General features: G+C 47.0%; 1 protein-coding gene across 1 annotated transcript; it reads left to right on the top strand.

Annotated features, from left to right (window-relative positions):
* PLA2G2A (phospholipase A2 group IIA) lies at window positions 359-12,177 on the top strand. The gene is made up of 6 exons (XM_021097599.1): window positions 359-393; window positions 8,933-8,982; window positions 9,186-9,329; window positions 9,577-9,695; window positions 11,405-11,573; window positions 11,705-12,177. The coding sequence occupies exons 1-6, from the start codon at window positions 359-361 to the stop codon at window positions 11,884-11,886; spliced, it is 699 nt and encodes a 232-aa protein (XP_020953258.1). The 3' UTR covers window positions 11,887-12,177.

The following is a 12,398-nucleotide window of genomic DNA, read 5'->3' as shown; positions in this document are numbered from 1 at the left end:
TAGCTCAGAGCCTTCCTCGTGTGGGGTCTAGAGTTAATCTTGTTGACCTACTATTTAGTACCTGGGACACGTCCTCTGTACCCACGTACTTACTGTTCATGGATCCAGTCTTTCTTTCACTCAGCACATACTCATGGAGCCAAATTCAACAGGCCCTGGGCTATGCGTTAAGGAAATGAGATCACAGCCACTTCCCGCCTCACTTTTAAGGCCCATAGCGAGTTTGCTCTGAGTTTTCAGCTCAGGAGGTACTCAACCTGATCACCCTGATGCTGACAGAGCTTTCCCTCTGCACAGGACTTCTCTGTTCACACTTGGTGCTCCAGCGCTCTCCATGTGCTTTGCATTGAAGGGGCAAATGTCTTACCCCACTTTGGAGCATGACATGCACAGGTAAGAGGACTGTGAGATGCAGGGAGTTTCCATTCGAATGGGAAAGATCATTCCACACTCCCAAGGGGTCCTCAGTCTTCAGGAAAGTCACAGCTCTATGCTTGAGGAGCCCCCGGACTTTGAAGAGCTCCTGGTTCAGTGGAAATATTGGATACATAAATACTAATATCCAAAGATTCGCAGCATCTTATAAAAAAGCAGTGGGTGACTTATTGCTGAGGGAAGGTAGGGGAGGGTTTAATCCCTGGGAGAGGTCCTTTGACAGAAGAGAGGGGGAGAGAGGGATTCTTGGAGCCCCTACTCATTTCAGGACAAAGCCGAAGCCCACGTTCATTACCGTGCTGAGAGAGTTATGACATAAGGACCGCAGTCAGCAAATGTAAGAGGGCCACTCCGAGTGCCAACTTTTTAAAGTGGAAAAGAGAATGAAGTGTGTTCTCTGGAAAAGATGAAGAGGTGGTTTTATCTGGGTCCCTGGACCAAATTCCACAGGGAGTTCTGAAGCAATGGGGAGAGGCAGCCAGCCCAGAAGGGAGGAGAGGAGTCACTCAATTGCATGGTTCAGAGGGGTCATTCAGGCCAACGCCTGCTGCTATGAAAGACGGGCTTTATCCAGCTCCCAAATGGGCTCTTGGCCTCTTTCTAAAGATCATTCTCACGCTGGCCTCTTGTTGCCTCTGGGTCCTAAAATCATGTCCAAAATGAGGTTCGCTTCGGATTTATCTTTTTTTTTCCTTTGGTCTTTTTTGTCTTTTTTTCTAGGGCCACACCCATGGCATATGGAGGTTCCCAGGCCAGGGGTCAAATCGGAGCTGTAGCCGCCGGCCTACACCACAGTCACAGCAATACTAGATCTGAGCCGCGTCTGCAAACAACACTACAGCTCATGGCAACACCAGATCCTTAACCCACTGAGCAAGCCCAGGGATTGAACCCACAACCTCATGGTTCCTAGTCAGATTCGTTAACCACTGAGCCACACGGGAACTCCCCTTCAGATTTATCTTAAACACGCCACTATACTGTATTGCTCTCTCTCCCTCTTGAAAATACTGAATTGGGAGTTCCCGTTGTGCCTCAGTGGGTTACGAACCCAACTATTATCCATGAGGATGTGGATTCAATCCCTTGCCTCTCTCAGTAGGTTAAGGATCCGGCGTTTTGGCAAGCTGCAGTGTTGGTCACAGATGCAGCTCAGATCCCTTATTGCTGCAGCTGTGGCATAGGCCTGCAGTTGCACCTCCTGTTCAACCCCTAGACTGGAAACTTCCATATGGCCCTAAAAAGAAAAAAATAGCAAACAAGAAGAAGGAAATACTGAACTGATTAAGGATAAAGGCAGGTCAGTAATTCCCTCTTTTGGAGTTCCCTGGTGGTGCAGGGGGTTAAGGATTGGTGTCACTGCAGCAGCTCATGTTGCTGCTGTGGCATGGGTTTGGTCCCTGGCCCTGGAATTTCCACATGCCAGGGGCACGGCCAAAAAAAGAAAGAAAGAAAGAAAGAAAGAAATGAAAAGAAAAAAGAAGGCAGATAGAGACCAACATAAACACAGTTGCGCTCATGCTCCAATAAAACCTGTTTTAAAAGTAATAATAATTCTCGGAGTTCCCGTCGTGGTGCAGCGGAAACGAATCTGACCAGGAAGCATGAGGTTGCAGGTTCGAGCCCTGGCCTTGCTCAGTGGGTTAAGAATCCAGTGTTGCCATGAGCTGTGGTGTAGATCGAAGATGCGGCTCGGATCTAGTGTTGCCGTGGCTGTGGCATAGGCCAATGGCAACAGCTCTGATTAGACCCCTAGCCTGGGAGCCTCCATATGCCATGGGTGTGGCCCTAAAAAGACAGAAAAGACAAAATAATAATAATAATTCTCTCTGCTGCACCATGGCTTCAAAGTGCCATAGGTTGAGCCTAGAAGGCCAGAAAGCCTGCAGTACACTGGCCCCTTCTGACTGCTCCACCTTCATTTTACTCTCTGTGCTTTGTCCAACTGGCCTTTTCTAATTTCCTCCGATAGCACACTTCCCTCTGTACACAGTCCTAGTACTTAAAGCTTCCTCTGCCTGGAATGGCCCCAACTAACCACCGCTAGGGCACCACTCAGAGTTGTGGGTCTAGTTTATTTAGAAGGAAACTGCTTACAGACAAGCTTTGCATCCCACAAAATCATTACGAGTGGGAGTGTCAGAAAAGCAGGCTGAGTTTCCAGAAAAGACTCCCAGAATCACATCACAGAAGGGGTCGGCCAAGGAAGCTGCTGCTTCTGCCACCACAGGAAGCTGCTCATTAAATCCTGACCCTGTCAGAGTTCCTGTTGTGGCACAGTGGTTAATGAATCTGACTAGGAACCATGAGGTTGCAGGTTCGATCCCTGGCCTTGCTCAGTGGGTTAAGGATCCAGCGTTGCTGTGGCTGTGGCGTAGGCTGGCGTCTACAGCTCCGATTAGACCCCCTAGCCTGGGAACCCCCATATGCTGTGGGTATGGCACTAGAAAAGGCAACAAATAAATAAATAAAAATAAATCCTGACCCTGTCACCACAGCTTCCATCAGCAGAATCCTACCTCCACTACAGCACCATGCCAGCAAATTGATGCCTTACTTCCTGCCCCTTTTCCCATTCACTCAGTTCTGATTTCAAACCTGATAGGCAGAATCTTCAAACATAGGGACACTAACCAGCAAGGAAGTCTTATGTAAGTGTTCCAGCCTCTGAAGGACAGGAATGTACGCTGGAAGACGCTGAAATAGATGTTGAACAAGCCAGTCCATAGGTATCTTCCAGGCCCAGATGATTTCCAGGGCTTGGAAAGATAAAATACAAGATAAACTTGGAACATTTCAAGGGGCCAGAAAGGAAGTGCTAAGAAAACAAATGATGAGGGCACATGCTGAAAGGACATAGGTGTCAATTTCAAGGTGCTCTCCATAGTCAACACGGAATATCCGAGAAAAAAAATAATGGTGGTATTGAATTATAACCCATAGATGGAAAAAAAAAGTATATGCTCATTTAAATAATTAAACAAATAAATGTAAGGGAAAACTCTTACCTAGAGTAGAATTCAAATTCTTTTTTTTTTTTTTTAACTTTTTTTTGGGGGGGTGGTCTTGTTCAGCTGCATTTTTGACATAAGAAGGTTCCCATGCCAGGTATCGAATTTCAGGCCAGAGCTGTGACCTACATCACAGCTGTGGTAATGCCAGATCCTTAACCCACCGCTCCGGGCCAGGGATTAAATGGCACCTCCACCGAAACAAGGCAGATAGATCATTAACCCACTGAAGCACTGCAGGAACTCTGGAATTCAAATTCTTAATGTTGAAGGAATGCAGGAACCAAAAAAGACCAATTATTAAATTATCGCAAGCAAGAACCATGGATTCATGCTAAAATTAGTGAGTGGAAGGATGAGGTGAGGAGAAATGGTCTCAAAGTAACTCCCCCCAATGTACTTACCAATTATAAAAGGAAAAATGGTAAGTTTCCAGTGGAGAAACCTGAACCCAGTATTCAAGATGCATATCAATTGTAATGAGATCTGCTATTATGTATCACAGATAAGATTTCCTGAGAAGGGCACAATATCATTTCTGTGACATTCTTGCCAAAGAGGCATAACTTCAATCTGATCATGAGAAAATATCAGACAAATCCAAATTGAGGAACCTTCTATAAAAACCTGAGCAGTGCTCTTCAAAAGTCTCTAGGTCAGAGTTCCTGGCTTGGCTCAGTGGTTAACAAACCCAACTAGGATCCATGAGGGCACAGGTTCGATCCCTGGCCTTGCTCAGTGGGTTAAAGGATCCAACGTTGCCGTGAGCTACGGTGCAGGTCACAGACGTAGCTCGGATCTTGCATTGCTGTGGCTCTGGTGTAGGCCAGCAATTGGACCCCTAGCCTGGGAGCTTCCATATGCCGCAGGTGCCGCCCTAAAAAGTAAAAAAAAAAAAAAAAGAAGTCAAGTTCACGAAAAGCAAAGAAAAAGGAGTTGTCACAGATCAGAGAAGATGTAGGAAACCTAAAAGCTATATGCAATAGGGGACCCTGGTAGAAACTGGACCAGAAAAAAAGACATCAATAGGAAAACGGGTGACATTCACATAAAATCTAATATTAATTTTAAATTTAATCTAATATTAAATCTAATATTAATTTCCTGGTCTTCATAACTGTACCATGGCTATATGCAGGACATTAACATCAGAGGGATGAGGCGTGTACAGTAACTTTACCTTTGCAACTGTTGTCCTAAAACAAATATCTAGACTGCCAGATATTTCTCTAGCAGCGATGGATTTATTGGGGATCAACAGAGAGTAATTGGGTCTGCAACCATGGCGAGGCACATACAAGACCCTCCACAGGAAAGGAGGGAGCACTCTTTTAAAGAGGAGAAAAGGAAGCTGGAAGGGCTATAGGAAACAAAGAGTCCTTGGCTTTTCATTGGCTGAGGGCTTACCAGGAAAGAAGAGTCTTTCCCATTGGACTCTGCCATCCTTACAGGGTGTGAGGGCTCCTCCTTCTGGTGGCTCAACTCTATTTCGCAGAGGTTTCTGTTTATTTCTCACTCAACTCTCTTTTTCCCACTTTTTCAGGATTTTTCCCCAAGAATTTAAAGTCCATGATTTGGCTTCTTGTCCAATCACCTTCATCCAAAGACTAATATTAGCACTTGGGAGTATATCCACGAAAAAAACAAAAATTTTCTACTCTCCTGGCGATTACATTTTAGTGGAGAGAGACAAAAAATAAAACAAAAAACACAATAAGTAAAAGATACACAGTTGACACTGTGTAAGTGTAAATGTACTTCAAAATTAGAAGGTCTTTTTTCTTTTGGAGTTCCCATCGTGGCTCAGTGGGAACAAATCTGACTAGCATCCATGAGGACGCAGGTTCGTTTCCTGGCCTAGTTCAATGGGTTAAGGATCTGGCATTGCTATGAGCTGTGGTGTAGCTTGAAGATGCGGCTCGGATCTGGCACTGCTGTGGCTGTGGCATAGGCCAGCAGTTACAGCTCCAATTCAACCCCTAGCCTGGGAACCTCCATATGCTTAGGATGCTCCCACCCCCGCCAAAAAAAAAAAAAAAAAAAATAGAAATTTTTTTTGAAAAAAAGAAGAGTAATGAGTAAGGAAAAATTAGGAAAACAGAGAGTATAGAAAAATTTCGACCATAATCCTGATATTGAAAACAACCACTCTTAATAGGCTGAGTTTTCTAATTATTAATCACTTAAGAAAATATTTCTGCCTGCTAACTATGTTCAAAAAACACCCCAGGAGTTCACACTGTGGCTCAGTAGTAATAAACCCAACTAGTATCCATAAAGATGAGTGTTTGATTCCTGGCCTCCCTCAGTGGGTTAAGGATCTGGTATTGCTGTGAACTGTGGTGTAGGTTCAGATCCCACGTTGCTCTGGCTGTGATGTAGGCTGGAAGCTACAGTTCTGATTCTACCCCAGCTTGGGAACTTCCATATGTCAAGGGTGCAGCCCTAAAAAGACAAAAACAAACAAACAAAAATCCCATTTGAGCACATCCATCCTATGTAAAATTGCACCCCTCATTCCCCCAGTCACGCTCCTGCTGTCCCTTATCCATCTCTCTTGCTTCTTCCCCCTTTCTTTATCACCACCTAATATGCCACAACAACACAGCTTTGAATGGTGCGAGTCCATTTATACATGGATTGTTTTCCATAAATATGCACTAAAGTACGATATAATCCACAGGTGGTTGAATCGGTGTATTTAGAACCATGGATACCCAGGGCCCACTGTAAACTCATACTCAGATTTTTGACTATGCCCCTAACCCACGTGTGGTTCAAGGGTCAACTGAATATCACCTATTCATTGTGTCTTTTGTTTTATTGTTTGTCTCTCTTCACTAAAATGTAAGCCCCAGGAGAGTGGAGAATTTGTACTCCAAGTGTTATCTCATCAGGATCCTTGATTGCGGAGGCCTACATGATACCAGAGGCCACCAGGATACACCGGGGCAGGGTGTGTGTGTGGGGGGGGGGAGGCAGTTTGCCTGTCAGAGAAATGACGGTATTCTTTTTTTTTTTTTTTTTTTTTTTTGTCTTTTTGCCTTTTCTAGGGCCGCTCCCGTGGCATATGGAGGTTCCCAGGCTGGGGGTCTAATCAGAGCTGTAGCCACCAGCCTACACCACAGCTCACGGCAACGCCGGATCCTTAACCCACTGAGCAAGGCCAGGGACCGAACCAGCAACCTCATCATTCCTAGTCGGATTCGTTAACCACTGCGCCACGATAGGAACCCCGAGAAATGACAGTATTCTGAAAGCTGAGGTGGTTTAACAAAAAGTCAAGGTCTAGCCCATCACCTCTTATTCTTCATTTAGGTCTAAAACAAGTGTCCATGAAAGCAAAAATCTGTTGACTGAAAAAAAAAAAAATGCAGACTCTAAAAGTTGAGAGTTATGTTTTATGTGGCACATTCCTGAGGAGCTAAGCCCAGGAGACAGCCTCTCAGATCGCTCTGAGGGACCTCTGAAGAGAAAAGGGAAGAGCCAGGATATAAAGGAGTTCTTGCAAAAAAAAAAGACAAAAAAACAAGTCATTGAACATCAAAAGATTATTGCCAAATGAAAGAAAAAAAGATATCTCAAGTAAATGAATTTAGCACTTTTTTTTTTGGTTTCTTTTCTTTCCTTTTTTTTTTTTTTTTTAACTATTTTTTTTTTTCTTTTAGCACTTTTGTATGTATCTGGGAAGATGCGAGAGTCCAGGAATAATGAAATGCAATCCTTTGACACGCACCTTAACCTTAACTATCTAGGGCCAGTATCCTGTTTTTCTCCATCCTGAATTCCCTCAGGATGGCTGATGTGGCTGAGGGCTTGATGGCTACAAGAGCCAACATTCTTTGTCCACAAATCCCAGATTTCAGAGACCGCAGAGATCCTTGACGGTTGCATTAATTTGCTAGAAATTTCTACCAGCTACAAGGTACCACAAACAACAGAAACGTATGGTCTCACAATTCTGGAGGCCAGAAGTCTAAGATCAAGGTGCCCACAGGGTTGGTTCCTCTGAGGACCGTGAGGGAGGATCTATGCCAGGCCTCTCCCCTGGCTCTGGAGGTTTCCTGGCCGGCTTTAGCATTCCTTGGCTTTTAAAAGCCACATCCCAGATCCCGGCCCCAAGTCACCACCTTCACCTTCACAGGGGGTTCTTCCAGTGAAGGGGTGTGTGTGTGTATGTCTCCAAATTTCCCCTTTTTATAAAGACCCCAGTCATCCTGCATCATGGCTCACCTGAATAACCTTGTCTTAATAATCGTTTCCACAAAGACACAGTTTCCAAATAATGTCACATTCTGAGGTCCTAATGGAAGTCAGGACTGCAACATAAATTTGGTAGAGGAGGCAATTCAACCCAAAACCCAGGTCCTGCACTTCAAGGAAATTATGTCTTCAAGATAAAATCTGCCTGGGAGTTCCCAATATGGTTCAGCCAAAATGAGACTGACTGGCAGCCATGAGGCCCAAGTTTGATCCCTGGCCTTGTTCAGGATCTGGCATTGCTGTGAGCTGTGGTGTAGGTCACAGACACGTCTTGGATCTGATGTGGCTGTGGCTGTGGTGTAGGCCAGCAGCTACAGCTCCAAAAACACCTCTAGTCTGGGAACCTCCAAATGCCATGGGTATGGCCCTAAAAAGACAAAAAAAAAAAGGACAAATTGCCCAGATGACTGTTGGTCAATATAGATTAGGTTATTGTCATGTAAACCCTGACAGCTTGGGATTGGAGGGTTTGTTTGTCTTTTTGTTAATGTAAGTGCCTCCCTTAACTTTGATTAGTGCCAGACAATCTTTGATTGCCAGGAATCCACTTCAAAGAAGGTGATCTACAATAAACAGATTGCCAGCCACGTGACTTTATAAAGAGCCAGGCCGCCTTCCCTCACTAAGGTTGCTTTGATTTAGAAATTTGGGTTAATTTGACTACTTGAGCCACCTGTGTTTTCCCTTCCCGAACTTTACATTTGCACTCTCGTGTCTTAAATTCACCAATAAAGGGTGAGCACACAAACCGCTAAGCCCCCACCCTCAACCCCAATAAAAAGCAGAACCCCCAGGCCATGATCTGGTGATCTCTTTCCCCTTGACCTCACTGTGTGGACCCAGGTGTGCTCTGAAAGTTCCAGGTCCTATAAGTAATAAACCTTAATTTTGGGGGAAGTTTTCTGATGGTTATTGCTAAAGGACACCTTGCAATCATAACAACGGAAAGGGCTGGTGGTTATTGATAGGATGGAACCAACCCATGACAGTTTTGTTCAATAAGCAGCAGCTTAACCCAACAGAAGTGCATTTCTGGCTCACACAAGACCACCGAGGGTCAGTGGGACTCTCCAGGGCAGTGCTCCTCCATGCAGTGACTCAGGGATCCAAGGCGCCTCCATCTGCTGCATTCCACCTTGAGGGGCACTGAAGGACTGGGGAATGGCATGTAGTTTTCAACTTGTTTCTGTCTCACTGTATCTCTCTGTATTTCACCCATGCAGAACTCACAACTTGAAGACCCTCCTGCTATTGGCAGTGATCATGGCATTTGGTAAGGGTTGACCTTGACCTCAGGCCACAAGGGGGACAGTGCAGGGAGGGAAGCACCCTCTCCTCCCAGCTGCCCTTCCCACCACATCAGACTGTCTCCAGTGAGAGCAAGAGAGGGGCTCTTGTGGGGAGGAGAAGTAGCAGAGAGAGGCAGAGAGGGAGGACACAGGCCCCAGGCCCCATCACTGGACAATTTCCTTCCAGGCTTGCTGCAGGTCCAGGGGAATGTGCTGAATTTCCACAAAATGATCAAGTTGAAGACAGGAAAGTCACCCGTGCCCAATTACGCCTTCTATGGTTGCTACTGTGGCCTGGGAGGCAAAGGATCACCCAAGGATGCAACTGATTGTTGAGACCATGCCCACCTCTCCCCTCTGCCTGCTTGTGGCACCCCATGGGGCTGGGTGATGGAAGGCTCCAGCTGGTGCCCCCTCAGCACAGAACCCCAAGAAGTCCCAGCTGAAAAAGCAACCAGCATGTTGAAAACTCTGCTCAAGACCATTACAACGTCAGTGGTTCTCTGCCCAGGGTGAAGAGCATGAAACACAGGACACCAGCTCCCTGGAACTAGAAAAGGACAGCCTCAATAGCGTAGTCTGTCGTCACAGGTGCTGTGCTGCACATGACTGTTGCTACAAGCAGCTTAAGAAACGTGGGTGTGGCACCAAGTTACTGAGCTACAAGTTTGTGTTCTACCAGGGCCAAACCATTGGGGTAAGAAAGAGTCTGAGAACTCCACCCAGCCTCTTCTATTCATTTTTAGAGGCGCCATGGTGTCAGGCACTGTACTGGGCATCAAAGCCAGGAAAAAAGGGACTGCGTCCTTAAGTGGGAAGAGAAGAAAATGAAAACACAACTCTGATGGGAAGTGAGCAAAATAATGCAGCGTGAGGATCAGGGAGGGTTTCTGAGAATGATGACCTCCTAGGTGAGTCTTCAAGGCTGAGAGGAGTTGGGGGTGGGATGGGGGAGGGATGAGGGCATCCCAAGAAGAGGACACAGCAGCAGGGTCCAAGGCACAGGAATGAATTGTAACAATTCTATTCTGCTGAAGGGAAATGTAAGGATGAGACAAGTGGTGGGTGACCATGGCAGAGAGATGGGAAGGGGCTAGGTCAAGTCCCTGAGGCCATATTGTACTTAAATCATTGTCCTAAAGCAATAGGGAGCTCTTAAACATAGGAGTGATGTGATCAGACCTACATCTCGGGGGACTAGCTTTGACTGAGGATGGAGGGAAACAGATGGCAGTGGGGGTGGACAGTGAGAAGACCATTGCCAGTACACAGACCAGAGACAGTAAGAGCTTGACCAGTAGAAATGGTGAGCAGAATGGACAAGATGGCAAGTGACATGATGAGACATCGGGAGTAGAATCAGCAGAGCTTGGTGACTGACTGGGTAGGGAACTGGGAGCTGTTGGTGGCCAGACAACCATGAGGATGGTACACCTGAGGGGGTCCTGGTGGGCGAGGGGAGGAGCATGTTGAGTGGGGAGGCTTCCGAATAACCAGGAAGATGGGCAACAGGCAGCTGGATAAAGGAACTCACAGCTCAAGGGAGGGATCTGGCTGAGGGCACAGATTCAGGAGATAGCAGCAGAGAGCTGAGAGTTGGACCAGGTGCCCACCCACTTGATGCTTAAAGGCCCAGAGAGGAGACAGAGGAGGGATAGTCCGAGAGAGGGAAGAACCAGGAAGGTGGAGGAGTTGGCAAGGAGATGGTTAATGGCAGCCAGGTTAACAGAGGGCTCCTCCCAGATAAGCGCTGACCAGGCTCCTTGGATTTAGAGACAGGAAGACCATGGAGGACCTCAGTGGGAGCTCTTGCTGATGGGGTGCTGAGGAGAAAGCCAGAGTAGAGTGGGTTGGAAATTGGATGGCACGCGATGCAGGGGCAGGAGGTGTAGACAACCTTCTGGAGCAAGATTGGCTCTGAAGGGAAGCAGAGAGGTGAGCAGTAGCTGGAAGGGTTTGCTCAGTGCCCCCAGACAGCAGACCCACGAGTGGGGTTTTGAGAAAGCGTGGGCTCGTGCCCAAGAGCCTGAGTTCTCTCCGGTCAGAAATCAGGTCTCCCCATCGTGACCTCTCCTTAACGTCATGCGTCTTTAGCAGGCTCTGGGTGGCAGGCAACAAGATGCCCAACTAAAAGAGCCTCAGACAATGAGGAAGGCTGAACGAGGGCAGTGCCAGGGCTGGGGCAGCTTCTCAACTATGATGGCCAGGACCCAGTCTTTCCCCAACCTTCTGCTCTGCCCTGCCCTGTTGGCAGTGTGAGGCCAAGATACATGATGCGGCTCTAAGCATGATGGCCTCACCCTACAAAAGACGCTTTCTTTCCCTTTGGATAGCTGTCTTTCTGAGGGAGGAAATTAATCCTGCCCAGAAGCCCCAGAAGACTTCTACTTGTGGCTCACTGGCCAGAGCGAGGTCACAAGTGACCCAGAGACCAATCACTACAAAGGAAAAAGGGATGACCATCACTGGCTTGCACCCATCATGACCCATTCCCAGGCCTCAGTGTTCCGTGCTGGTGTCCCCATCAGGCTGGGCGTGGCCTTCCTGAGGGGGCAGGGATTCTGTCTCCCCATCAGTCAGAAATATCTGGAACATGGGTGCTTATCCCAGATTCAAAGCCCTGGGAGGGCAGGGGCTATGTCTTTTCCCCCAGAATTCCCACACAGAACCATAGAATATCAACAATCTCTGATCTTGTGTTTTCAGAGCCACAGGACGACTGTAGAAGACGACTATGTCAGTGTGATAAAATAGCTGCCGATTGTTTTGCAAGAAACCTGAGGACCTATAATGTAAAGCTCCAATATTACAGCAATCTGAGGTGCACTGGGACTGCCCCCAAGTGCCGAGACTCCCCTGGTTCTGGAAGCCTTGCCACCCAATGCTGAGTGTCCTTCCCTACTCACTACCCTAGCCAAGTTTCCTGGCAAACACCCTATTCACTACCCTAGCCATGTTCCCTGGCAAAGGAAGGAAACCCACTCTCCCGTCCTAGAGATAAGCCTGGAGCTCTTCTCTCCTCACATAGAAGTCTGGGCTTGTGTGACTGGCCTCTCCCCCCTGCTTCCTTTGGGCACCAGGAGAGTTCCCCATTTCCACTCTTCTTCAACTCCAACTTCATGCTTAGCAGTAGCAACTGTACTCCAGGTGGGCTCTTCTGAGTAAAGATTTCATTTGGCACACTCTATGTGAGTGTGGGTGTGTGTGGGTGTGTGTGTATGTGTGTGCATGCGTGTTCTCGCACATGCACTGCTCCAGACACTTCTAGCATGAGAACAAACTGATATACAAGGCAATTCAGTGTAAGGTGTTAAAAATACATATTTGAGAGTCAAACTGACTGCGTCCAATCCCCACCACCACTTCCCTCAGCCTTAGTTCCCTCATCTAAATGGAGACA

Source organism: Sus scrofa, chromosome 6 (genome assembly GCF_000003025.6).
Source record: "Sus scrofa isolate TJ Tabasco breed Duroc chromosome 6, Sscrofa11.1, whole genome shotgun sequence".
NCBI classification, from domain to species: Eukaryota; Metazoa; Chordata; class Mammalia; order Artiodactyla; family Suidae; genus Sus; species Sus scrofa.
The sequence above is the reverse complement of the archived record's forward strand: the minus strand, read 5'-3'. Positions and strand labels throughout refer to the sequence as shown.